This window comes from Lampris incognitus, chromosome 2 (genome assembly GCF_029633865.1).
Source record: "Lampris incognitus isolate fLamInc1 chromosome 2, fLamInc1.hap2, whole genome shotgun sequence".
Classification (NCBI taxonomy): Eukaryota; Metazoa; Chordata; class Actinopteri; order Lampriformes; family Lampridae; genus Lampris; species Lampris incognitus.
In genome coordinates this window covers 16,053,473-16,080,579 of record NC_079212.1, presented here as the reverse complement: position 1 = coordinate 16,080,579, position 27,107 = coordinate 16,053,473, and the positions used below count along the sequence as shown (strand labels likewise).

The following is a 27,107-nucleotide window of genomic DNA, read 5'->3' as shown; positions in this document are numbered from 1 at the left end:
CTATGAAGGCCGCTCTTCAGGGTAGCCTCAAGGATAGTAGCTGGGTTGACAGGCTCCCGTGGGTCATGCTGGGCCTCAGGACCACCCCTAAGGAGGACCTCCAGTCCTCATCTGCTGAACTGGTTTACAGACAGCCACTGTGGGTCCCAGGGGATTTCGTCCCTAACACCACAGTCCCCTGGTCTGCAGCCCATCAATGGACCACGCTCCTGGATAATGCCAGCACTTTCACATCAGTCCCCACTTTGCAACACGGCCTCCCATAGTCTCACATCCCTGCAAGTCTGCAGTCAGCGGAATACATTTTCATCCGCCACGACGCCCACTGTGGACCCCCATGCCGCCACAGGTTCCCTCAGGCCCGTCCTGTGAGCAACCTGGCCTCTGCACATGTTCGGCGAAGCCGTTGCGGCCGGGCCATCTGCCCCCCTCCATGTTGACTTATGGTGAATTCTGGGGGGACGTATGTAGTGGACTCTATGGACATAATTCCCCATAATCGGTTCTGGTCGCTTTAAGAAAGTGTTTTCCGGGTTAACAGCGTGAGCTACGATGATGATTGGTTGGAGCAGCGCCATGTTGCTCATGCTGTCGGTTTTGGATAGAGAAATAAAAGACACGCGTTCGTGTAGTCAATGAGAGAAATTGTCCGTCTCTTCTTTCCTGCAATTTCTACAACCTACCTTTTATCCGTGCACTTTAACTAAAGGCAAGTTGCATCATTTAGTGACTGGCTGATTGATCGATTGGTTGCTTGCTTGATTGATTGATTGATTGAAAGACAGTGTTCACACTCTTTTAAGAAATCATTTTCATATTTCCTATGACTTTTGCGTGGACATGGCAGTCGTTGCACACGAAAACTCATATTATTCAATATTATATGAAAGTGGAAGCCTCAACAGTCTCTAAATGCACTGTGTAACTTTAGCTGGTCATTAACACACTCCTTGATGTGCAATCTCAGCGGTTAAAATATTAAAATAAACATCTTATATTTTTAGCCATGCTAAAAATATAAGACGTCAGCTACCAATTATACTAAAAATATTCCATGTCAGTAAAAAAAAATGCTCTCAATATTTTTTTCGTTAACATTTGATCAATTGCATCATATTCCATGTGATTTCTACAACTGGAAAACTAGTTCCAGGTTTTTCTGGATGCGTGGGAGCCCTGGTTGATTGATTGATTGATTGGTTGATTGGTTGGTTGGTTGGTTGGTTGGTTGACTACTTGCCACTCTCAGCATCAGTGCATCATTTATTTTCAGACTTCCAGGTTGATTTGTTGATTTGTTACATGACATGTACGTGGACTCAGCAGAAATACTTTCCATCTTTAGCTGTGTTTGGCATTTTGAAATAAACTCTGGCCTGTTCCACCGTTGAGGTCTTGGTTGGGTTGCTCTTTGTCAGGGACCTCCTCCTTGACCTTGCCGCCATGGGTGACCCTACCAGGAGCATAGCTCCCGACGGCATTGCTCTCGGGATCTCAGGACCACGCAGGCTTCTCCATCGCGGCAAGGTGACAATCCATGTAGAAGGCAGCTGCCAGTGAATTGCGACTATTTCCGACAGATGGCAGCAGAGATACGCTCACGACGATAGGGCAGACTTCGGCCGATCTGTCCGTTGTATTTCTATGTACACAAACGTATCGAGAGAGAGATTTCCGTGCCTCCACATAGGCAAACATACAATGCCTGATGGGAAAGGAGTCCAAGCCACACTCGTCGCCAGCTCTGTGTGCAGGGCTCGTCTACTGATATAGTACTACATTTCCCGACAAGCATCGGCGCTCCATTGGAGCCTGTCTGGCTGGGTGATGTGACAGCAACCAACGGCTTCGCTCCCATCGCTCCAACAAGCCGGGGAGGAGGCAAAGGTAAGGAGGTCTGCAATTATGGAGCAATTTTGAAGGGGGGAAGAAAAGGTAACTCAAACCTCTCCCGGTCAGAGAAAACTGAACCGAGTCATCTACATGACCGACGAAATAAGCTCGACGACAAGAAAGGCAAGAAGAGTACCAGTCATGCAGTTTAAATACAGACGAATCTAAGAGTCGTCGTAACCGTCTTCAAGGTTAAGACCGCTTGAAGTCACCTCAACATCCCTCCTTAATAAACACATCAGCCGGCGTTCGTTGACCGCCACCCCCTCAACCGGTGTGACCATGTCTGTGGACGAGCAGCGCTACACCGACGCGATGCTGTTGCTGGAGGCCGGGCCGGAGTGGCTGCGGGCGGAGGTCGAGCGTCTTTCGCGGGAGCTGAGTGAGACCACCAACGAGAAGATCCAGGCGGCGGAGTACGGACTGGCGGTGCTGGATGAGAAACAGCAGCTCAAACAGCAATACGATGACCTGGAGCTGGAGTACGAGACCGTGCGCCAGGAGCTCGACCAGCTCAAGGAGGTGAGTATTGTCTGGGGCAGAACATCCATTTGCTGTCCTGCACCATTTAGACCCTTCCATGGGAGCCCCTCGTCCTACAAGGTCACCAAGCACATCAGTGGCGCCTGCAGAAAATGTTGAATCGGGGGTCAGAGAGGGGCCCGTGATATATATATTTTTTCGGTGGGTTGGCACTCAAATTGTTCTTAAAATCTGTAGTAGATTGGATTGGCTCACACTGTAAGAATCAGATGTATAGAGGAAAACAGATATAGAACAAAACACACATTATTTATAGGAATACGCAGGGCATGCAAGTAATATGGGCATATATCAGCAAATATGTGTGCAATCAAGAGAAGGAGACATAATTTGGTAAACTGGTGCAAATTGCTATGTGGATGTGACAGATAAGAATCCCGTTTGACTTCAGAGAACTGAAAACATTGTGCTCAATCCATTTTTGCAATCTGCCTTGTTGCTGCACTTTAGCACACAGCTCTATGGTGGAGTAATTCAATATCTAAATACAAGTTCAGGGTTAATGATTGAAAGTTTTAGTATATGAATTGTAGGAATGCTGATTGTAGACCAATAAGGTTGTCATAAAATGCTTGTTATCATACAAACTTAACCACAAACACAAATCAGCATCTAGTTTGTTGCTTCAGACAGTGGGGTGACAGAGGTGGCCAGCTATTTAGTGAGGCTGGCCTTGGTCACCCTCGGCCACCTCTTAGATCCACCCTTGCTAGCACTGCAGGCTCCATCTAGCCCCCATATACTATCAAGGGATTCTCCTTGCTCTGCTGCATTCATTTATTTATGCGGCACATTGACTTATTATTCAAGACATCTATATGTGACTGTAGGCTTTACGTGCACCTTCCCCCATCTCTGCCACATTTTTATGTTGGGTATACCTGAATACATTTTTCACCATGACTGTGAAATAATGCATGATTATTTTTGTAGTTTAAGATGTATGAAATATTCATTGTATTTAATCTATGTGCATTTGTTTTAGTTCACAATTCTGTACTTTTCAGGCTTATTGTGAAATTTGCCCTCGATGATAGAATGAGCTGACGATTGGATACGTGTTATAACATGTTAAAATCTCTTTCATAAACCAGCCTGCATTATTTTTGAGTTTTTGCTGCGTTGCAGATATCTTGCCAATTGAGTTCCTCAGCCCAGAAAATTATAGACTGTAGACAGGAATTACTGTACACATCTAGGAAAAAGGGGTGGACCTAGGTTTGAATTTTGAAACTTCCCGCTCAGAGAAGTGAAGTACCAGAAACTTGCTGGGGAAACCAAACGAGTTACAACCTCTGGAGGAATGGAAAGAATGTTGACAGTTACAACCAGGCGAGAGAGACAGATAAAGGATGTGTCTATTTGTCCAGAACAGTGTCCAGACTCATTCCCTGCTGCTCGGTCGCAATCTGGCCAGCGCTGGCTCCTCCATGACAGCTTTTTGTTCAGGTCAAGTGATTTACATTGCAGGAATGAGGGTAGGACAGTTTTTCAACTGTAGCTGCAGAACAGCTTTGTGGCCCAAAGCAGTCAAGGAGAAGGGGAACGTTCTCTGTAGCTCAGACAAGTATGGATATGGGTGCCTATTTCCTGCCATGGGGAATCCATCGCAGAGATTTTGGGTCTCTTCCCTGTTTCCTCCCACAAAGGCCAAAAGAACCAATAGCTGAGAGCAATGACTTCATGGTAACCCCCCACCCACCCCACTTCCACCCCTTCCTTGAAATCTACCAGAAATCTGCTCATCGGTCTCTTGGGTTTCTTGTGTCTTTCAGTGGAAAAACAGAGACGGGGAGGCCAGAATGAAATCGGGGAGGAAGTTTTTTCAGCTCATCTCTGACTCTCTAGCTCTTTTGCTTTGCCTTGTTTTTTTCACACACCCCTCCCTCACCCCCCTCCCCTTCCAGCTGTTGTTGCTGAAGGAGGTCATAGGGCTGTTTCAGCAACTCTTGCTCTGTTTTCCCATGCATTTCCATGGCAGGGAGTCCCAGAAACCTCACAGAAGAATGACAGCAAAAAGCTGGCTCTGAATAGAGGAGGCAGAGTGAAAACAGCCTCAAAAAGTAACCAAGAGAGCAAGTGAGAAGAGAATTGAAAGGAGGTATTTGTTGAGAGGATTTTTCAGTTTTTGGCTTCTTAAAATAAAGGTAATTGTGAAAAAAACCAAAAACAAACACAATCATCTACTGTGTCTGAGTTAGCCAGAAGCAAGTAAGCTGCCATCTGTATTGGCAATAAAATACAATTGTGTTCACCTCTAACAATGACATATGGCCTGTCTTTCACCTAGGGGTCAAGCAATGCTGATTGTAGATTAACGGTCAGATTGCGATCATCAAAACACCAAAAATGTATTTCTGTGTCCCTCTACTCATCCCCCAGACCAACACACACCGACCAACATACATATACACAGACGTGTATGCAAATAAACTCTACTCTGTATGAAGGAAAAATGTTGATGCTATCAGAAGAGGAAAGCAAACAGTTTTTGACATCCTTTGACTTCCTTCTCATTGTCTGCAGGGGAGCACGAGGCAGGAAACCTGCTCCATCACAAGATAGGCTACTGCAAAGCTGATAGCTAAAATTAAATTCTGTGTCCTTGATCAGTTTCCACTGGAAATACAAACCCATAGCTCATCACTGTAGTTACTGTGGGCCAAGATCATATTAATCAATAGGCCTTACACCCATCCATTGTCACCTTTCCCGTTTTGACCTTTCTAAGGAGACAAGTTAAGCTGTCGGCGTCCGTAGTAAAAGCTATTTAGTAGTCATCTGTCTTCTCTGCTATGAATTCCATGTTGTCTTTGGTACCTGGCTACTGTTTACTTTGGTGGCTGGTCACAATGTTTGGTTGTCCTTTTTTCAAGCCACTGTCACAGAGGGCTTGGACAGACTGGAATAGATTGTCAGCAAGATTTATAGAGCATCCCAACAATAGACCCTCTACATAAGCACACAGACGTGCACAGGTACAGTGTGTGTGTTGGTGGAAATTTAAAAGAGCAGATGCCAATCTTTTGTCTCACCCCACAAAGAAACGGTCTATCAGAAATCTTCATGACAGTAGGCAAACTCCTGCTACCCTTTTAGCCAGTCCTCACCTAACCTTGGGTCAAGACCAGCTACAAATAACACTGATAAATAACACACACACACACACACACACACACACACACACACACACACACACACACACACACACACACACACACACACACACACACACACACACACACACACTAGTGTTGAAGGAGGAAGATGGAGGAATTCCACACAGTGTTGTTGCTTAGTAACGGCACAGCTCTGTTCCTTCATTTGAGCAGCCGGGCTGCTGCCTCCTCAGCAGGCGCTGCTTCCTGAGTGTCTGTTGGTGTATTGCTGCTGAGAGAGATTGGTGCTTACAGCCAGCAAACAGAAAATTGTGCCGGTGCGTAGGGCTGATTGCTTGAATTAACCAAACACACACTGATGATATTCATGGGTGGCTGCTTTGTTCTATGTGCAACGGTTCTCTGTTGACACCTTGGCACATTCCCAATGTCTGAACACAGTTAGCCCCCTCCTCCTCTTTCATCTGCTGCTGCATATTCCAAAGCTCTTCAGTCATAAAATGAGTTTATAGCTCACTGTTTGTGTGTTGACCTCTCACTGAAGGTCCATTACCATGTGTGCTTACTTGCCCCCTGCCTTTGCATCCTTCCTCTCCCACATTCAAGCCAACGTGGGGGGAAGGCAAAGCCAGAGATTTTAGTGACGTTCGCCGCTTCTTCACAGCTCATAGTATGCAGTGTGCTAACTTTACAGTTGTGCTAGATTGAAGTGCCCATCTCTTAACATAACAGTGACTGTGAATCACCTGGCCCATTGCCCCTGTGCCATACCACTGTGTCCACTTGCGCTTAACTGCATGGCGACTCCATTATTGGCGTTAATGTGATGATAAAAACCGATAAACTATGTAATCTTTTTTCAACCACATTCCAAAGGGCCTTTTAACATATCTCTCTCTCTCTCAATTATATCTAATGTCAACAGCTGATTTGCACAATATGGTAATGAACAAGCAGTTCAGTTCTAAAACAGTGCCCTGATAAAGGTACCATTGTATGCCATGCTGCTAGCAATGATAAAGTTGTGGACTTTCACCTTGCAATCACACAGGCTACAGTGTGCAAATTTCAATCTTAGGTTATGTTAGTGAGCATGATGCTACACCTTGACAATGGGTCAAAGTAGAAGTTCTTTTGCTAACATTGTTTTGCTGATATTCTCACGTTGAGTAGCTCATGGATGACATCACGCACATGTGAATGTCTTACAGTGCCAGCATACAGATTGCTAGAGGCTGTGGTACGGGTACAAGGCTAGATAATGATCCCCTCAGCCTCTTCGGTTTGTGTGAACGTCAGGTGGTGAAACATCACGGTCACAAAGACGGCGTCAGAGCCCCACAGACAACAGAGTGATAGAACATCCCACAGCCCTCGCTTTTTATCCCCCTCTGTCTTTCTCTCCAAAGCTGGACCTTTCTTTTTTTTTCAGGCCCACAAGCATGCATGCGTGTGCACACGCACACGCACGCGCGTGCGTGCGCACACACACACAGACACACACACGCCAAGCTCACGCACACACCATGACAATGCTACTATAACAAAGGCTTGGTGTTCATTTGATCTTTGTTGTGTTATGGCAAGTGTCAGAGAACACAGTAAAGCCATTCATTTGCGCGCACACACGCACACACTCACGCACACACTTTTCCCCTTCCTCTCTCCTATGGCGTTAGTTGCAGCTGTGTACTAACTACACTGTGGAATTCTCCCTGACAATCAAAACCATAAATATGTTTAAGCTCAGTAAATTCTGGGTTTTCAGTGCTCAGCTTGCTGGCCTTTGTGTGCCTGAGCCCAGTGGGGTTAACAGGTCTTGGGTGGCATTGACAGAGGGAGGGTTGAACGCTCACAGAACACAGAGTATGACAAAGGAGAGATTGAGAGAGGGGTCCCATTGTGGGTGCGTTTTGGAAACATAGGTCACTTTTGTCCCATTGAAATAGTAGATCACTAAAGGCCAGATCCCAATGTTCTTAAACAAAGATATTTAGTGTGACTTTAAACCTGTGCCGTGTAAAGTGCGTTGGATGCTGATTGGATGGCTGTAGGAAATAAGAGGCTGATACGAACCCATCGGGATCTTCGTAAAAGGAAAGAATAACGAGTCATGAATCAAGTCGGTTTCATTTTATTGGATTCTCACATCTGAAGAACCCCTTTCTCTTGTTCTTTGTCTCATCGCCAGCTGCTCATCTCATGTTGACACGTTCTCTCAGCTTTCTGAGTTTGCTCAATCACCTCAGTCATTCTAATCTTGTTTTTCTTGTTTATATGTCTGACCACATCCCCTTGGTCTCTATGCTACAGGGCTTACCAAACTATGTTCTATTTGGTGTATCTGTAACCTGAAATATGGTCTCTCATTCTTTTGGTCAATCTGACTGGTGCTTTCATCTACAATATCTCTTGCGACATGGCCGCTCTGAAATTAAGGGGTAATCTTTTCTAAATGGCACTAAATAAAGTCCCAAATCCTCTCCCCTCTGGGCCTAAGAGGATGAATCCCAGCCGCTACGCTAAGGGCTTATGGACGTTTGGCAGCCCAGCCAGGCCCAGCCACAATCATTGGCCCCCATAGCCAGGTAGGTTCATTACAGGGTAATGCTGACCTGAGGGTGTCTAGTGCCCTGGAGAATCTCTGCTGCCTTCTTTTTCCTGTCCTGCTAGACTGCTCCTGTTTCAGGCCCAGCATTTGGTTGTATGGACTGGCTCAGGCCTGGCACTCCACTGTATGAAAACCAGAATTCATAAGGATGTGCCTACTAACACAACCATTCATAGGACAGTTTTTAAGATTCTAACTGAGTGCCATTTGACCCCCAAGAGTGGCTAGCCAGCCTAAGGAGCCAATTCTGTTGGCTTATGTCACCTCTTGTGTGTACCTTAAAGGGAGAGTTCACCCCAAAATCTAAATGTAGGTCTACGAAAATAGTTCCTACATGAAACTTCTCACAACAAGGTGTGCGGAATATCTTGAGTAACCGGGTCATGATTTCTGGAAAGAGACATAGCTGTTGATTTTTTTCCAAATGTATTTTTTTGGTGCTTTGAGCAACCCAGGCCAAGCGTTATCCAGTTCCTTTGTAGTCGAGAGAAGGCAAACATCTCTCTATGGCCAATATCTTCAAAACTCGGCAACTCACACCAAAACGATGTAGATGGATAAATGGCTGTACAGGTAAGAGGAAAATATGTATTTTTGATTTTGAGGTGAATTGCCCCTTTAAGCAGAGACTACCATATGGCAAAAGTAATAAAAGATTCATCGTGCCCAGTTTTAGGTGAAATGGCCCGGTGCTAATCCTTAATGATTGTTAAGGGTTTTTCTTCCTTAAATCTTATAAACAAAGTATAACCAGCAATCATCCACAGTTCAAGTAGAGGACATGTTTAGCCGCAAGTATTAGGCTAGATGATAGCTTTGGCTATTTATTCAGTGTTTCCAGTGATAAAGCAGAGTGAAAGACCTTGATTGTTTTGGGTGGTTTCAATCTGATGTGTTGCACTTGGGTGTTTTCTCAACGAAAATAATCGAGCGTTTGTGAGGTATTGCATTAGTGCTGGGCAGCAGCTCTGTTTAGTTTCTGGCACTGAAGTTTGGTTTATTTTGATCCTATTGGGTTACATGAAGGTCCCTCTTATGGGGCTCATATCAAGTGTTCCACTTTTCTTGGGGCAGTTGTAGCCAGCTGTTTTGAAGGTGCATTGCGTTGGGGTTGTTCACAGGAATGCTAATCTTATTGTGTGCGTGCATCCTCAGGACACCTTCTGTAGCTCGGAGTTGCGCCCCTGGCTAAGTATGGATGAAAGAGGATGATGTCATGGGTAAGTGTGAGACATCCCATGCTCAGCTGAGAGATCACACTGTCCAGAGCTTACCAGTTTTGCATTACGCTTATACTTCCTCTTCCCTCAGACCCCCCCCCCAGTCCTACCGTCTTGCTAACTTTAAGTTTAATCAAGGTCGAGTTCAGTGTCGTGTGATGCAATTTATATGATGCATCTCATTTTTATATGTCATGATCCTTTTCCCTATCTCATCTGCCGAGTACCTTACCGGAATGTACATAGAATTTACATAACCATCCTCCCGCCTGTCCATCTGCTGTCGCTGGTTCAGATTGGCCTTCAGATCACACTATTAGTAATTGGCTCCATTTTATATCAACATTGGGAGATTTAGATGATAAACCTAATTTTTAGTTTCCCTCTAGACCAAGGAACCCATAAAATCATTGTGCAGCTCGTTTCTCAGAAGGGCTTGTTGTAGCTACAATAGAGAGGTAGCTACAACAAGTTATTTTGAGCTTCTTTGAGAGCAGAGCTGTCGCTGTGTTTATCCTGGTGCTGCGCTGCACTGGGTATGCGAAAAGGTTGGTCCAGAAACTCCGCCCTGCTTCTAAACTACCCAGCCAGACCAAATGACCACGGAATCCAGGCCAAACAGGAAGAAATTACTACAAGGCTGTTGACAAACAGCTCCTTCAGTATTTAGTTTGTTTTCTGTACCAAATAGCCAACTGGAAGGCTATATTTAGTAAACTCCAAACATGAGATTATTGTGTTTCAATTTCAAAACTAGTGTGGGTCAGAGAGACCGCCTCACTCAAAGTGAATCAAGTCAAAAGTGTATGGAGAGCAACAGTACGGTAGCCTAGCAGGGTCATGATGCGCCAGTGTAATCCTATTAGGGAAGACTACGGCCAGATCAGGCAGCAATCCACTCTAAAAGAAGATGAGCTCATACTAGAGGCTGTATATTTCAGCTGGGTTCAATCAGAGTACTGCTTCATAGGGTCTATTTGACATTCTTCCTCCTCCTACACTACACTCCTACTTTATATCTCAACAATGAGTCCGGTGTGTATGCGTGATATTAAACTAGAATCACTCTTTTGTGTGTGCCTGCGTTTATTTCGTGTGCCTGAATGTGCTCACTCATATGTGTCTTTGCATCTGTGTCTCTATTGCAACTCTATATCATCTGTCTAGCTGCATAGCCTACTTTTAAGAAATTTGTCATCTATTTTCCATGTCTTTATCAACTTTAATTGTGTCTTATTTGCCTATGCTCATTGTTTCAATTCATTGTTGGTGATAAGTACAGTTGAGAAAGCAAGCGTTAGGGAAGGTTTTGTTCTGCACAGCAGTAAGACCACATTGCCTTAGGTAGTCCATGATACTAGGATACATACTACCCCGCAAGATTTTCTACTCTCCTGTTGGGATCATTCAGATCATCCAGTTAAGCCTAGCCCCACGCCCAATTATCAGTGGGCAGAGAGGTCTTGCAAACCTGTTTAATTACCAATACCTTATATAAACCAATGAAGCGGCTTGGCAGGCATGTTCACAGTAAGCAGATGTGGGTATGTGTACATACAAAGCGTTAGTTTGTGGGTGGATTTATTTTTACCGCTGCTTGCATTGTTCCTTCAAGCCTGCAGACGTTGTCTGTGTGGGCTATAATAGATTCCACACAAATCCACCTTCATCATCGTTGACAAGGGCTCCAAAGAACCTGAGTTGCACCCTATGAGCTCTACACCCTCACCAGAGACTTCGAAGGCTTTGCCACTCTAGGCTACATCTCCTTTTCCTCTGGTTTCTTGTTTTTGAGTCTGTGTTTGTGACAGTAAATCTTTGGCTGTCATTCCATGACAGTGAATGACTATACAATCTTTGAACAGGAAGTTTGAATCCGCTCTCTGCACTCTCATTGCTGTTCCCTCAACTCCTCCTTCTTCCCTCTATTGAATTTGAGTCAGATCCCCCCACTTCCCCCCAGCTCCACATCCTGTTTACCTCTAAAGGGCCGGATGTATTTATAGGAGAAGGAAGCATCTGAAATATAGCTACATGAATGAGACATAATGTCTTTGAGGGTATCAGAGGAAATTACTACATAGGTTCCTTCAGTATTCAGTCCTGTTATCAGTGCATTATGCTGATATTTAGTTTTCTTGCTGGAGAAATGTGCTTGTGTCCTCTTGTGTGTTGCTAACATCAGTGTCTTATGCTGCATTTCCTGCTCTTGTTGTTATCGTGGTATTATCTGATGGAAGTGGCAGTCAATAGCCATTTGGAGCCATCTAGCTGGAGACTTGTGTTTCTCTAATGTGATTTGCCTTATAAGATATCCATATGTAAAATGTTGCCTTAAAGGAACAGTTTGGATTTTTGAAGTCTATCCCTATTTTGTACTCACCGCTCATGTGGTGTATATAGGTAGGTTTCATTTTCAGTCATCTATTTGTTTCTTCATATCCGACATGCAACTCCGGCTTGCGATCTAGAGTTCAATGCAGTCATGTCGCGTGTAAAATCAGCATACCATAATCTCATCTAATCATAAAACACACAGGAAAGCAATGGGAAGCATGCAAATGCTGGTTACAGTGGGGGGACATTCCACAATCGTCATTCAGTGCAAAAAAAATGTTCCATGATCCAACCAAAGATAACGCGACGCCACGTGTAACACAATACACGTGTTAACACCATGTCTGTCATAGAAAATTTGAGTGGTCACTGTAGGTAGATGATCGGTATATCCTAGACGATCCGTATACCCTTAGGGTTAGAGTTAGGGTGGTGAGGGTTAGGGTCTCAGTCCTATTGTGTCTTCACATCATTAATAGCATTACACGATTATTATTATTGTTATTATTAGTATTATACTATTAATGTGCCGTTGGCTACTACTATTACTACTACTACTTTGCCGCCAATGTGACAGTTTAAACACAGGCAACAACTGTTTAAAGTAGGCTGGAAGAACCCTTTAACCGACTGACCAATAGAATTGCTTCGTAACAACTTCCGAATTCTGGGGTATACGGATCGTCTAGGGCATACCGATCGTCTACCTACAGTCACTTTAAAAATCTATAGGCTTGGGGCATCCGGGTGGTGTAGCGATTTATTCCATTGCCTACCAACACGGGGATCGCCAGTTCAAATCCCAGTGTTACTGGCTTGGTCGGACGTCCCTACAGACACAATTGGCCGTGTCTGCGGATGGGAAGCTGGATGTGGGTATGTGTCCTGGTCGCTGCACTAGCGCCTCCTCTGGTCGGACGGGGTGCCTGTTTAGGGGGGAGGGGGAACTGGGGAGAATAGCGTGATCCTCCCACGCGCTACGTCCACCTGGCGAAACTCCTCACTGTCAGGTGGAAAGAAGCGGCTGGCGACTCCACATGTAACGGAGGAAGTATGTGGTAGTCTGCAGCCCTCCCCGGCTTGGCAGAGGGGGTGGAGCAGCGACCGGGATGGCTCAGAAGAGTGGGGTAATTGGACGGGTAGAATTGGGGGAAAAAAGGTGCAAAACTCCAAAAAAAATCTATGGGCTATATATTTATTTTAATTTCTTAATTCCCTCGTAGTGTTTGCTTTCTTGCGCTGCAGCAGAGTGACTTCTACAGGTGATTGGTTGTAGGCTGTGTTGCAGGAAGTGACATGGTAGGGAAATAGCTGTAACCAACCATAAAAATTGACAAAATTTTATAAAATGACCGTTCACATTTGCAATTACCAACTGCTGTAGCATCATGCTTGCTCTGGTGAACCACCGAGTGCTTATTTTGCACTGAGTGAGGATTATGGCTATTGCTATATGAACAAGCGGTGAGTATAAAAATAGAGATAGACTTCAAAAAATCCAAACTATTCGATCAACAGTCCATGGCTGTGGCACATATCTCATAGGGAGGGGCTTAATCTTAGATTACTTCGTGGTCAGCAAATTTGGCTAGGGTTGCCTATGCAATTTGGAACAGCAGCACATGGAATGTGGTCCATCCTTGTGTCGCGTGTTAAACTGGGCAGAGGTGTACTGGATAATTTCCTCAGCTGGCATGCCACAATCTCATTTTAAAACACAGCCAAGCAATGGGAGGCACGCGAATGTTGGTGTGGTCGTATTATTGAACCTTTGAATATAGACCGACACATTTAAACCATATGGTTGTTTTTCTTTGATAAAGTCTTCCTTGGATAGAATTGGGGCACAATGAGAGTTGCCCCGAGAGGTATTTTAACCCCTTGGGTGGAGAGGGATATTCCCTAAAAGAAAAAACAAAAGAAAGTAGTTGGGGGGGGGTGTAAGACCCCATGGACATAAGCATATACAGGGAGTGGGGATGAAGCCGTTTGTGGAGGCTATAAGTGAACAGATGGTGGGTGCCTTGACTCCACTCCTCTCTCCCCCTCCCCAAAAAACAAACACACATGTAAGAGATGCATGCACACACACACACACACACACACGCTCACACCCAGCGCCTGACATGCCCCACCCCTATTCTCCTGCTGGGGGGCTCAGACAGGCGAAGAAAAGGTTAATCAATATACTATAAAGTGTTCAATCATCAGTAATTAAATTATTCAAAACTCTTACTCATTCCCGACTCTAGGAAAATATATCAGTGGATACCTAGTTTTGTTTTGTCCATATTCTCTGTTTTACAATTTGCAGTAATTGGATGTTCATGCTGACATTTTGTGTCTATAGTCTGTTTGTGCGGTGTATCCTACATTGCTATTTGTGGTGGGGTGCAGATGGAGAAGACACAGGATAAGATGGACAGATGGTATCATTTCCTTTTTACATGTCAACGTTTTAGCCCGCCCCTCTGTGTTTGTTCCTGTAATTTCCACCAGGCCCACTCATCTTGATTATTTCCCGAATGGCAAACAAGTGCTTTCTCGTTTCATCTAAATGAAATCTGTCCACAGGGCTGATTCAGGAGAGCACCTCCTCTTAGCATGTTTGCTGGCTTTAATAGGCTGACTAATAGAGCGTAAGGAAGCCCAATTCCAAAAGGTTGGTCCCTCACCCTGGGGCTCTGCTTAACATTAACACTGTCAAACAATCAAACTGAGAAACCGAGGTATGCCCATAGTATACACCCGTATGCATCGTTCTCCTCCCCAAGGATGCTGGTGAAAGTAGGCCAGTGGGTCTGGTTCCCCTTGTCAGAGTGGCTCTGGTCGACTCACAGAAGAGACGGATTTTGAGGAGGGGAGGCATGGGGGTCTGTTTACAACCCTCAGGGCCAGTGGATGGAGGGAGTGAAGGTGGACCCAACAACGGAAATAGATGAGGATACAGAGCAGAGGAGAAAGGATTTGATTACATTCAATTCAGCTTTATTGTCATTGCTCAAGTACATGTACACAAACAACAAAGCATGGAATTGCATGCTCACAAAGTTGGGTCATGTAAAGGAAAAAATAAGGTGCGAGGAGACATTATCATCTACCAATACTACTTGTAATACATATATAGTTAAGATATTGATATAGTGTAATATAAATTCATCCATCCATTATCCAAGCCACTTATCCCAAGTGGGGTCTCGGGATGCTGGAGCCTATCCCAGCAGTCGTTGGGTGGCAGGTAGGGAGACACCCTGGACAGGCCACCAGTCCATCACAGGGCCGACACATTCACACCTAGGGACAATTTAGTACGGCCGATTCACCTGACCTACATGTCTTTGGACTGTGGGAGGAAACTGGAGCACCCGGGGGAAACCCACACAGACACGGGGAGAACATGCAAACTCCACACAGAGGACGACGACTCCCAAGGTTGGACAACCCCGAACCCAGGACCTTCTTGCTGTGAGGTGACCACGCTAACCACTGCGCCACCGTGCCGCCATGACCATGCATTTCCGCCACAATTTTAAGAATAACTGATTCATTTTTTCCCCATAGAAACAAAGTCATAGTGATGAGGCAGAATGTTTTAACAATGGATGAGATGAGGCATACATTTTCTCAAATGCCACACACTGCACAGTGGTCTGTGTTGTGGTACGTTTCGGGTTTAAGGGGTTGTTTAAATCTCAAGTATTCTTTCTTTTATGTATGCACATGTGCTCAACAAATATACCTGAAAAGAATGTATGTTTAATCAACTGACGTCGTTTGGTTGAATGGAATGAGTGACCACATGTACATAGCTCATGATTTTGCAGGAAATCATGTTTACCGATGGAGGTTTAGCCCAAATCGTTCAAACTTGGCACTCACTAATATAGATTCATTAGCTATATATGTTTAATATATTGTGTTATTTACATGCTGCAGTGAAGTAGTGTTAACAGAGAGTCCATAGCTGGTGCATGGAATTGGGGGAGTTGTGGGATTGAGCAAGGTCCTGGCCATGCAGCAATGGCAACATGGAGACCATGGGGCTGAAGCGGAAGAAGGGGAGGTGTTGTAAGTGGGTGTATGCCAGTCTCTCGGGGGTCCTTGGAAATCAGGGCTGGGAGACTGAAAAAGGGAGAGAGTGTGGATGGGGGGGGGCATTTAGCAATGCCAGGGTCCCCTGTGGGAACCAGCCAGCTCTCTTTTTCATGGTAGAAGAATAGAGGTTCCTCCATCAGCTCCCATAATGACTTTAAAGTGCATGGACTTCAATACAAAATAGGCTGCCATTATTTTTTTGTGCAAGCTTGGGTTTGTATTTAATGATATCTGGTTGGCTGTTTTCCTACATTTGTTCTGCTTTCAGATAAGGGCATTTATTATGTTTTAGCTTATCTTGAATCTTTTCTTTGTTCATAACTTGTATTTGAATTCCTTCTATTAAAGATAGACTTTAGTATTGTGTGGTACCTTAATACAATTTGAATGCTGAATCGAGCTTATTGTTAATTCAGACAAAAAGGGAATAATGTTTTTTCCATAGTGCTAGGATCTAATATATGTATATTGTTGTGCGGAGGCTACATGGCCCCAAAATCTGTCTTTGCAGTCGACGGGGTGTCATGTGGGAAGGCTTGTGCCACCATGACCCCCTGATTTAACCCAAATGGGAGAGAAAACAGACACGCACACAATGTAATTACTGCAACTGGGAAGGGGGTTATTAGTCTGTCTGACTGGGAGCTCAGGAGGACTTACCCACGGGCCAGCTCCTGTGTTTGGGAGGAGGGCTGTGGTGATGGGAGGCTTCTGGCAACAGCAGTATCAAGGGGCATGATGGGTCACATCCATATTAACAACCTACTTTTATGTCCAGAGAGGAAAAAGAGAGGTAGAAGGAGGCCAGGAATGAGGACTATGTGTGTTGAGGGTGGAATAATGTAGAATACAGATATTGAGAACCTCAGCAGGGAGGCGAAACTACAAGTTTCCGCCATCCCTCCCTCATTCCTCCCCCATTCCTTTTGCTATCTGATTGATGGCACATGTCTGAGGGCTGACGGAGGAGTCTGGAATGACAGAGGGAAATGCATTAGGGTTTTGTATTCCATATTAATCAAATGAATTATCATTGATAAAATGAAATGGCAGCTGGCTAATATGGATTTCAAGGCTTTGTCATGAAAAATCCCTTCTGTTCACCCCTAATTTACAAAATAATAGATACAGGGGCGTTCCCTCTCCTTCTGCACACCTGACCTTGTTCTGTGTAAGGAAATATAAACAAATGCTGTGTCTGTCTGTCCGTATGTCTGTCTGTCTGTACGGGTGTGTGTTTGGCCTTGTCTTTTCCCATCTTTTCCATTGGTGCTGGCAGCAGGAGGATGTAGTTCAGCTGTGGAACTCTTATTTGGGGTGTTTCAAGGGGAAAGACGTCTTTGGAGAAATAGGCTCTAATACACAAAGTCCATCCACTGCATTTCTCTGCTGATTACCATGTTGCAGGCTTATTACACCTCACAACAAATCACGATTATACATCAAGGACATGCACTCTGAGAGACCAAATCTAGATTTAATAGGTTGTGTTGGGCTGAGCTCTGAAAAAAACCCAGACACACACACACTGCCCGGCCTCTCGCTCTGTCACTGTAATTGGCATGGTAATGATAATGGTGGCTGTCCCCGTGGGGATGCAGGGGTGTGTGTGTGTGGATCGGGGAGATTTCACCCAGAGAGAGGCAGACCCGAAGGCGCACTATAGGGGTAGACACCAGATAACATTCACTTTGCATTGCAAATGTTTATGCTCCTGTATGGCCAGAGCCGTTACAGGGCAGAGATGTGATATGAGGAGTGATAAGCAGGCCAAACTCCAGGGCCAAAATCCTGATTTCGTCACACAATATACCAGACGTATTGAGTCTGCGCACTCCCCAGAGACACTGGGGTGTTTCCTCCATTCAGTAACAGATTTAGCGGCTAAACAATGGAACTGATGCACAATCTCCACAAACAGATGGTTCCTTATTACTTTATTAACTGCTACCACGGGTTACTGAAACCAAAAATACGGTTTAAAATGCTGCAGTTCATCCCCTTCGTTGCCCCCACAGAGAGGTCCCATTTCTGTAAATGTTGATTGTGGGCCATGGTTTGTGTATAGGCTAAGCATGCGTTTCAGTTGCCTGTGGAACAAAAATGAGACATTCTGTATACATTTTTTGGGGTGGGGGGTGGGGTGGGGTTGGGATTTTACCCCCTTTTCTCCCCAATTGTACTTGGCCAATTACCCCACTCTTCCAAGCCATCTCAGTTGCTGCTCCACCCCTTTGCCGATCTGTGGAGGGCTGCAGACTACCACATGCCTCCCCCGATACATGTGGAGTCACCAGCTACCTCTTTTCACCTGACAGTGAGGAGTTTCACCAGGGGGACATAGCGCATGGAAGGATCACGCTATTCCCCCCATTTCCCCTTCCCCCCTGCCCCCGAACAGGCACCCTGACCAATCAGAGGAGGCGCTAGTGCAGCGACCAGGACACATACCCACATCCGGCTTCCCACCCACAGGCATGGCCAATTGTGTCCGTAGGGATGCCCGACCGAGTCGGAGGTAACACGGGGATTCAAACCAGCGATCCCCGTGTTGGTAGGCAACGGAATAGACCGCTATGCTATGCGGACGCCCAACATTCTGTATATTTTAACTGCTAGTCGACTCAGATCCACCGAAAGATAACACATTTAGACAGAAAATTGATGTGATTACAGGCGCTGGTACTTTATCGCAGCACCAGGGCTGTAACGAGTGTTTTTGCACTGTAATAACACAGGAGACAGGACATGAATGCCCACGCTGCACAGCCCCAAGGCAGAAACACACTTTGAAATGATAATGGTGGGTTTAGCTGTCTGCTCTCCCATCACCAATATTTAAAATAATAAATTGCCATCTATTTTTTTCCCCAGGCCCCTGCCATTGCAGATGTATGGTACATATAGATGAGCAGGAAGGTTTTGAAGACTAGGTCTGATCTTAAGACTTCACACAGAATCACTAATACTGGTCTTAGAATAGTGAACTGCATGGAGTCTGAATAAATCATCTGCTCTCGTTAACGCTCTTCTCCAGACACATCTGATAAAAAAGACTAATCATTGCTGCCTGATGTTAGCTAAAAATGGTCTGTGTTGGGATTATGTTTCATTAGCGTGCTGCAGCCCTGTTGCTTATTCACACATTTCTTTCAGTAGAGAATTACTTTTTTTCAGTCAGCCATTGTAATGGGCCTCCTGAGTCTGATTAGCACTGTGTTCATACACACAGATCTGTGTATGTGTATGTGAGTGCATGTGAGGCTATACAGCACCGGCCCCTCATCCTCTCTCTCTCTCTCTCTCTACTCTCTCTCTCTCTCTCTCTCTCTCTCTCTCTCTCTCTCTCTCTCTCTCTCTTCTCTCGTCTCTCTCTTCTCTCTCTCTCTCTCTCTCTCTCTCTCTCTCTCTCTCTCTCTCTCTCTCTCTCTCTCTCTCCTGTGTTCTCTCTGCTCTCTGCCCATCACTGCTACTACTTTTTTTTTTTTGGTAGGGGGGTCCACATCTTTACAGGCCCCGCTTTATTCCATGGCCCATGGTGAGGACATAGTGTTTTCATTTTACTGTGTGCAAAATAATTTTTCTCTTCGTTTATGGCACTCGTGTGTGTGTGCGTGTGTGCGTGTGTGTGTGTGTGTGTGTGTGTGTGTGTGTGTAAACCTCCAACCTCTTCTTCTCCTTCTCTTTATAGTATACCCCTTGCCTCTGGCTCATACTGTGTAGCCTGTGTGTGTTGACCATGTGAGTTATATGCAGGGTTGTTGATGAAATACCAAGCAGGCCGGGGGGCTGTGGAACTTCTCTCCCCATTCATCTCAGGTGGGGAGAGCAAGCCTCGACATGGCGGTGGCACCAGGTGCTGCAGTAGAACTTACTGCCGGGCATAAAAATGTAAAATGGTCTGCGTGTGTGTGTGGGTGTGTATTGGTGTAGGTTTTGAGGGAGTTTGTGGAATTGCACAAGCTTGTGTGTGAATAATGGCACAAGGGTTCTGCGTTTTACTGTGAATCAATAATGGCTCCGTGCCAGACAAAAGCTACCATAATTTGTCTTCCTCAAAACCCCCTCCTTTCCAGCTGTACATGGACTTGGTGATGAGGACCAGTGGTGATCGCTGTTTCACCGAAGAAGAATGAGGTAGTCTGAGCCAGTGGAGAGCAAACTAATGCATTAGTCGATTTACCAGGGAGATGGAAAAACACTTACCTTTGTCTACCATCGCTTGGCGCTTTTGTATGCTATTTTTCCCCCCTAGTCTATTCCAACTTAGCATCGCTGTAAGTCATTAACACAAGAGTCATTGGCTTTGGCATACCATTGACTCGGCTAATCAAAAACAGAGTTCCCAGGGAAAAAAAGGAAAAAAAAAAACTCGTGCTAAACTGAGTCATCGCACACAAACAGGAGATGATGCACGTTCTTCAACAAAGCAGCATGAAGCTTAGCAGATACAGTAAATGCAGGGATAACCCCCGAGCCTCGTAGAATGAAACGACTTGGTGCTGCTGCAGTTAGCCTGCAGTGATGGGTCAATGTGTGTGCACGTGAAAAATCCGCGGTTACCCCAATGCCTTTTAACCCCAAGCTCTCGAGGGATATGTTTTGTTGGCAAATAATGCATGCTAAAAATAATGCAGCTAAAAATAGAATCTGCACGCACCTCAAAGCGGTCTGGATGCATGCACGTTAGTGGGATGGATGGCTGCGCAGTGGCCTGTTTATCATTGCAGACCGTGGCTCCATGTGAGCTGCTGTTCACGAGGCAGCGAGAATCTCTCAGTCCATTTCTCTGATTCTTTTTTCTTTTTTTTTTGGTCCTGGCTCCCTCTCTGTCCTCACTCTGATGACAGTGACACTTTGACTCTAACCAGCCTTCAGGGTTGCTGATTAACTGCTCTGGCATGCGACGTCAACCGACTGATCACCATGGCACTCCGGGTGGCTGGCTCCCTGTATGACTGACTAAACTAGCCAAATAAACACAACACTGTATTGTTTAATATCCATGACAGGCCCTCCTTCTTTTAACACAGCGATGCTGTTTTAGGGATGGGTCAAGTCTAAGGCTGAAGTCTTCAGCCCACTCTTTCGCTGCGCAATACTGGTCCAGAAGTCTTGACACGTACCTCATCATGTCATGTTTCTGGGAAGTGCAGTGTTCAGGGGGTGTGTTGTTTGTTATTGCTTTGTAAGCATGTCCTGGTTTGCCCTATCTGGTATTGCCTTGTGAAAATACAATGACAGGGTTTTTCTTCCTCCTCAAAATCATTTTTTGGATCAGCGATGGCATCTACTGTCATGTTTCTGTAGTCTCTGTCAGGAGATTCTAATTTGAGTTGAATGAATTTTGCATATGCAGTTTATTTTTTCTTTGGCTGTGAATTCTCTCTTGGACCCTGGCTTGGATTATTCTCCCGTCTCCACAAGGCAACCCTTCTGTCTTGGGTGGGAAAAACGTCCAATTTGACTGACAATAGTTAGTAGACAGCTCTGGGGTGTGGCCCAATAATTAGTCTGTAGAATCTGTCTTGCACATGACAGAATGAATTGAAAGTGCAGCATCTTTCTATCTGCATCCACGACAAAGAAGCTGTCTATCTCTTTGTCTTTCTTACCCTGTCTCCATCTCTCCCTGTCTGCCTTCCCAACAGCTCTTTGGTTGTCAACCTTTGCTTTCGTAGTAAGAAAGAGGACTGAATATCAGACCAAAAGAGGCTAAAATGAAAATATAAATGTCAGATAGTTATGGCATGGCTAGAGAAAAATGAAAAATCTGTTCCAGATGCATAAGATATTGATCCATCTGCTATGGTTTTTAGCGGGGTGTAGGTCCTAATGCAATGTTTGCGAAAAAGAAAAAATTCACCAATATCGATTGAAACTAGACTCAAGCCTGCATCTATATTGAATACAGCCAAGTGTAAGCATACACAGAGGACGGGGGGGGGGGGAGAGAACCTTAACTGTGATATATTTGTTAGTTTGAGTATATACTTTCAAAGACTATAGAGTTGGCCTATCTCTCGAGACCTCTCCATCAGCTCCGTCTTTGCTTTCTGTTCAACAAAAATACTCTTCTCTCCTAGCAGAGCACGACTTGAATATAGAATTTTAAATGGGGTTTACCGCGGCTCCATGGGACCTCTGAGATTGTAGGGATTGATCTGTTTGCTATCTGTCAGAGACCCAAAGCCCATCTCCTATTAGCTGCTGCATGAGTGGATTGCAGAAGAGAACAGGGGAGAACAAAGAAAGCTTTCTGACCCTGCACGTTCCTGACCTCCTACACGACGTATGCTGGCGCACGCCATCTCCAGGGCTTTAGCCTCAGAATACGGTACTGAGCATTTCCCTGCTTTTCTAAGTCAGGAAGGAAATCACTCAGCACCGAAATCTGAATTGGACCTACCCCGCTATGTGTGACCTTTGAACCTTATTTACAAGTAGTCTGTTTGGTACAGAGCACATCGTCTCCAAACATGCCATGCACACTGCAACAAATCATTTGTTAATTCAAAGGACATCGTATCAAAGACAACTCTGTTGTAACGACATGCACCCCCCCCCTTTTTTCTCCCCAGTTGTACCTGGCCAATTACCCCACTCTTCCGAGCCGTCCCGGTCACTGCTCCACCCCCTCTGCCAATCTGGCTGTATACTACCACGTCTCCTCCAATTAATGTGGCGTTGCCAGCCGCTTCTTTTTACCTGAAAGTGAGGAGTTTCGCTAGGGGGATGTAGTGCGTGGGAGGATCATGCTATTCCCCCTCAGTTCCCCCTCCCCCCCGAACAAGTGCCCCGACCGACCAGAGGAGGCGCTAGTGCAGCGACCAGGACACATACCCACATCTACCTTCCCACCCGCAGACACAGCCAGTTGTGTCTGTAGGGGTGCCCGACCAAGCCAGAGGTAACACGGGGATTTGAACCGGCGATCCCCATGTTGAAAGGCAATGGAATAGACCACTACGCTACCCAGACACCCCAGCGACATACACTTCTGTGAAAGACAAATGTATGTTTTATCCTTTCTTCCCTTAAGCTTTGATAGCTGATGGAGCTAAATACATCCCTTATTAAACCTCATTATGACAAAAAGCAGTGATTTGATACAGCATCTGCCTAGGACTAAAGTCACATGATCCCTTTTCCATTAGCCTATGTCATGCAATTACTCACATCTGTATTTCCATGCCTGAAATATGACTTCCTTGATCTTTGAAGACCCATGAAGCAATTTACACCTTTTAGTTATATGACTGGGTTACTCACAACCAATGTGATGGAGGGAGTGATGAAATCAATTGAAAGGAAAGAATAGTCAAGAGAGAAATAGGTGACTAATTCCTTTAATCAACCCCGCAGTGAATCACATGGTGTTGTTGATCATGATGATTATGGTCTTTGCTCTCTGCATGGGGTCCTACAAAGATCAGAGCCCGCTGGGGTAAATGGCTAACCTCAGCTCATAAGGTCTGCTCATCTGGAATTGGACGTTGGGCTCTGGGAAGTATTAAATCTCCTTAACTTTTGACTTCCATCACAACCCAATTATCGTTCCGCAAAAGAATCCTGTCCAAACATTGTGCTTTTTTTCTTCTTTGCTTGGCATTGAAAGACCGTGTAACAGGATATGCTGCATGCTCTGTGGCAGGTCTGCTGCCATTGATTAGCCTTGCAACAGATTGATAATTCTCTCAGATTTACATTCTCTCAATCTCACTGTAAATGGTGCAACATATGGCGAGAAGAAGCTGAATTATAGATTGGGCGGGGTAGCCCGCTATGAGATTATGAGCTTGGGCGCGTGGGTTTTTGTTGCACCCGCTCCTAAAAGTAGCCTAACCCCAGCCTTAGGGGATGGAGATTAAGAGGCTTGGGTCAGCGGGCTTTTGCATGGGGCTCCTTGTTTGAAGTGCGGGCCTCCTATATTAGATTGATTTGGTTCAGTGTCCCTTCAATCCCCACCACACGCCCAGATTATAATGATGGGATTCCCCTACTGTCTGATTGGGTTAATCCCATCTCTTAATGACATTCTAATCAAATATGGTATCAGACTGATTAATGGAGTGAGTTTTGGGTGGGGTGGGGGCTGCGTTGTATGATGAAACTACTGTTGTTTCAAGGCCCTGGGACATTAGGATTATATACCTTGGTCGGATCATGTTCAAACTTTATGTTGGTTTGCCAGTCACATTTTGTTGACTCAGTCAGTATTTGGTTGTTTTACTGGGATGGCATTCAGCGCTGTCCACAGGGTTAGTGGTTGTGTCAGGAAGGGCACCCGATGTAAAATTTTACCAAATCGGTATGCGGATTGACAAGATCATACAGGATCGGTTAAGGCCCGGGTTAACAACGGCCGCCATTGGCGCTGTGCCCTCACAGGGTAGCGATGGAAACTATAAAATCCGCTGTCGTGATCCCCGAGAAACGGGGAATAAGCCGAAAGAAGAAGAAGAAGTCAGTATTTGGTTGTTCTAAGGAAGTGCGGACATCGCAAACATTCCGCCATTAGAGAACAGGTCTGGGCCGTTTAGTAAAAACATGTTGCTGTTTCACAGAGCTCCGGAGTGTTTATCTGTTCAACAATGCTATCTCCCTGCCTGGGACCAGCATCTTTCCTGCCACGTGAGCGAGAGACAGACCAGCCACGTCTCACGAGACATGATGTCATGCGTTTCCCTAACACACTAAACTAGGTTTGCACATTCAGATTTTCATTCACTTTACTAAGACCTGGAAGTAGGTCAGTTTCGGAAATATAAATTTGAAGGAATTACTGGGATTAGTATGAAACGCTGTCAAACTGGGAGAAATCCAGCAGCAACTGGTCGGTCACGTGTGTGTTCGGCGGGGGGGGGGGGGATGAGAGAGAGCAGAGCACAGCAGCAAACAAGGTCAAATTCTTCATTGCTTCAGGTGATTCCAGGCGCTGGCCTGCACTCAAACTGAGATGAGATGAGATCCAGAATATCCAGCGGCTCACTGCTGTTTACCAGATTGGAAATGAAATCTGTAATCAGAGGGATGATTATTCTGAGGAGGGAGAGTCGCCTAACCTAGATTCTGCTGCAGCCGAGGCAGCCTCTCTCTCTCTCTCTCTCTCTCTCTCTCTCTCTCTCTCTCTCTCTCTCTCTCTCTCTCTCTCTCTCTCTCTCTCTCTCTCTCTCTCTCTCTCTCTCTCTCGTTCCGGCTCTTGCCCTTGCTGTCTCTAGCCCTGTCTCGACGTTAATTTTTTTGTACTGAGCTGTCTCTGCCTTGTGGGCCAGCAACAAATTAAGGTCAATGTCGTGGATTCACCATTAATAAAGTAACAGGACCTCATACCACACTCATAATTGAGACACAATTGAAAACACAATTCATTGCTAATCATATTATTTCACCACAGAGGATTTCTGTCTACGTAAGGTGAAAGCCTTGTCTTATACCCCCCAATGGTTATTTGATCTTCATGGTTTTCAGCCCCTGAAAACCAAATAATATGTGGTTGACCTTCCATTTTTCCACTATAATCTTCTGTTAGTATTAAATTACAGGTTTTGTGTAATTACACAGACAGACTGTGACACTCCAGTCCATTTGTTCTACTTTTCCTGTTTGGTTTCCCCATCTGTGGATTCTCTGCTGAGCACGTGCAGCAGAAACCCTCGTGCTGCGGGTGGGGGGGGGGGAGTGGGGGAAGATGGAGATGATGCTCAGTCCAGATGGAGGCGAACTGATTATCTCTGCGGGTTGATGGCAGTTATTTGTAAAGGGTTTTTTTTCTCTTTTTTTTACGGTCCCACCCTCCTTTCTCTTTTTGCCTGATTGGCTTTCCCAGGAGTCCCAGCTGAAACCACTGCAGTAAAGAGCGGTCTCGTTCTAAAATGGCTGAAATACAATGCAAGGCTTTGTCACTTAACAGTCCTGCAATAAAAATGTTTAATCCTTTCTGTAATTGTCAAACAGCTAAGTGTTTGCCGCCTAATTTGCGCGTCAGTCAATTGTTTTGTAGCTGGAATCGTCAGCTCAAAAATGCTTGCAACTCCGTCTAAATCATAATTTTGTCAATTGTTCTGTCAAATCTCCCAAGTAGCTTGTTTACTTAACACTGGTTAGACTCTAATCAGCAGCCCTGTTTCTCTATTATTATGTCTACAGGCCTTTGGGCAAGCCCATTCCAATCACAGAAAGGTGGCAGCGGACGGGGAGAGCCGCGAGGAGTCTCTGATCCAGGAGTCAGCCTGCAAGGAGGCCTACTATGAGCAGAGGGTCCTGGAACTGCAGACCGAGCTCCGTCTGACACGCAACGTCCTCGCCAACACCCAGTCTGAGAATGAACGTCTGGCCACCATCGCCCAAGAGATGAGAGAGGTAAGATAGACTGGCACCAAAAACTACAAGGATATTTAGAGTGCTTATCTTGTCCTGGTATTGAAATAATTTACCTTTTGATCAGATATGACTGTTGTGGATGCCCCCAAATGTGCAAAAGACACTCAATATCATTCACTCTTGATTAAACCTGGTTGGCTAACTCATTTTTTTTATCTGACTTTGGCCTCAGACAGGTGGTCAGATTTCATAACTGAATTTTTAACTTCTTAACTAGCTTTTTTCGCAGGTGTAGATGAAGTTCAGTTGAAGTTGATTTACTCTCATCCTGATTTGCATTGTGCCCAATCCTGCACTGTTGGCTACACATTTGTCTATATATGTCCTAAACATCCTACATAGTAAGAAGGGAATCCATCTTTCAACTGAAGCTTCTGAGGTCACGTCAGCCCTGCGAGCTCCATAAATGAGCTCCAGGGGCTCATTTATGGAGCCGACCCTGCACTCACACACACATGTGTATGTATGTGTGTTGCACCAAAAGTGGAGAGCCAATATTCAGTGCTAATATGTTAAACGAGAGTCTATCAACTATACTGCAATACCAGCACCAGGAGTAGGTCTTCTGTTGATGTGTGCAGGCAAGACTTATCTCACCCTAATGATTTTGGAGGTTGTTGTGAGCTGGCAGAGACCCTGGGCTCTGGGGTGAAGTTATGATCACAGGATGAGAGAACAAACAGCCCATGGGAACCATTTCTGTCTTCTTGTTTCGCCAGTTAAGTCTGAATTTCTCCAAGGAATGGCGTGAACCTACTTGAGCTAATTCTGTCTTACAGTTCATTACACATTGTAGTCTGCTGTTGACTATGGCAGCCCTACCTACAATCCACAAATAGCCAAACCATTTATCTCTAAGTGTGACACAAGCAGTATATCGTGCCATTCATGACGTACCCCGACCTT

At 45.2% G+C, this 27,107-nt stretch overlaps 1 protein-coding gene across 1 annotated transcript in view; it reads left to right on the top strand.

Annotated features, from left to right (window-relative positions):
- Positions 1-1,839: 1,839 nt before the first annotated feature.
- Positions 1,840-27,107, top strand: part of LOC130108447 (protein bicaudal D homolog 2-like) — a 60,196-nt gene continuing 34,928 nt past the window's right edge. Inside the window, exons 1-2 of the mRNA XM_056275372.1 lie at positions 1,840-2,415; positions 25,968-26,180. Coding sequence (XP_056131347.1) covers positions 2,176-2,415; positions 25,968-26,180 — 453 coding nt within the window. The 5' untranslated portion in view covers positions 1,840-2,175. The remainder of the gene's footprint in view (positions 2,416-25,967; positions 26,181-27,107) is intronic.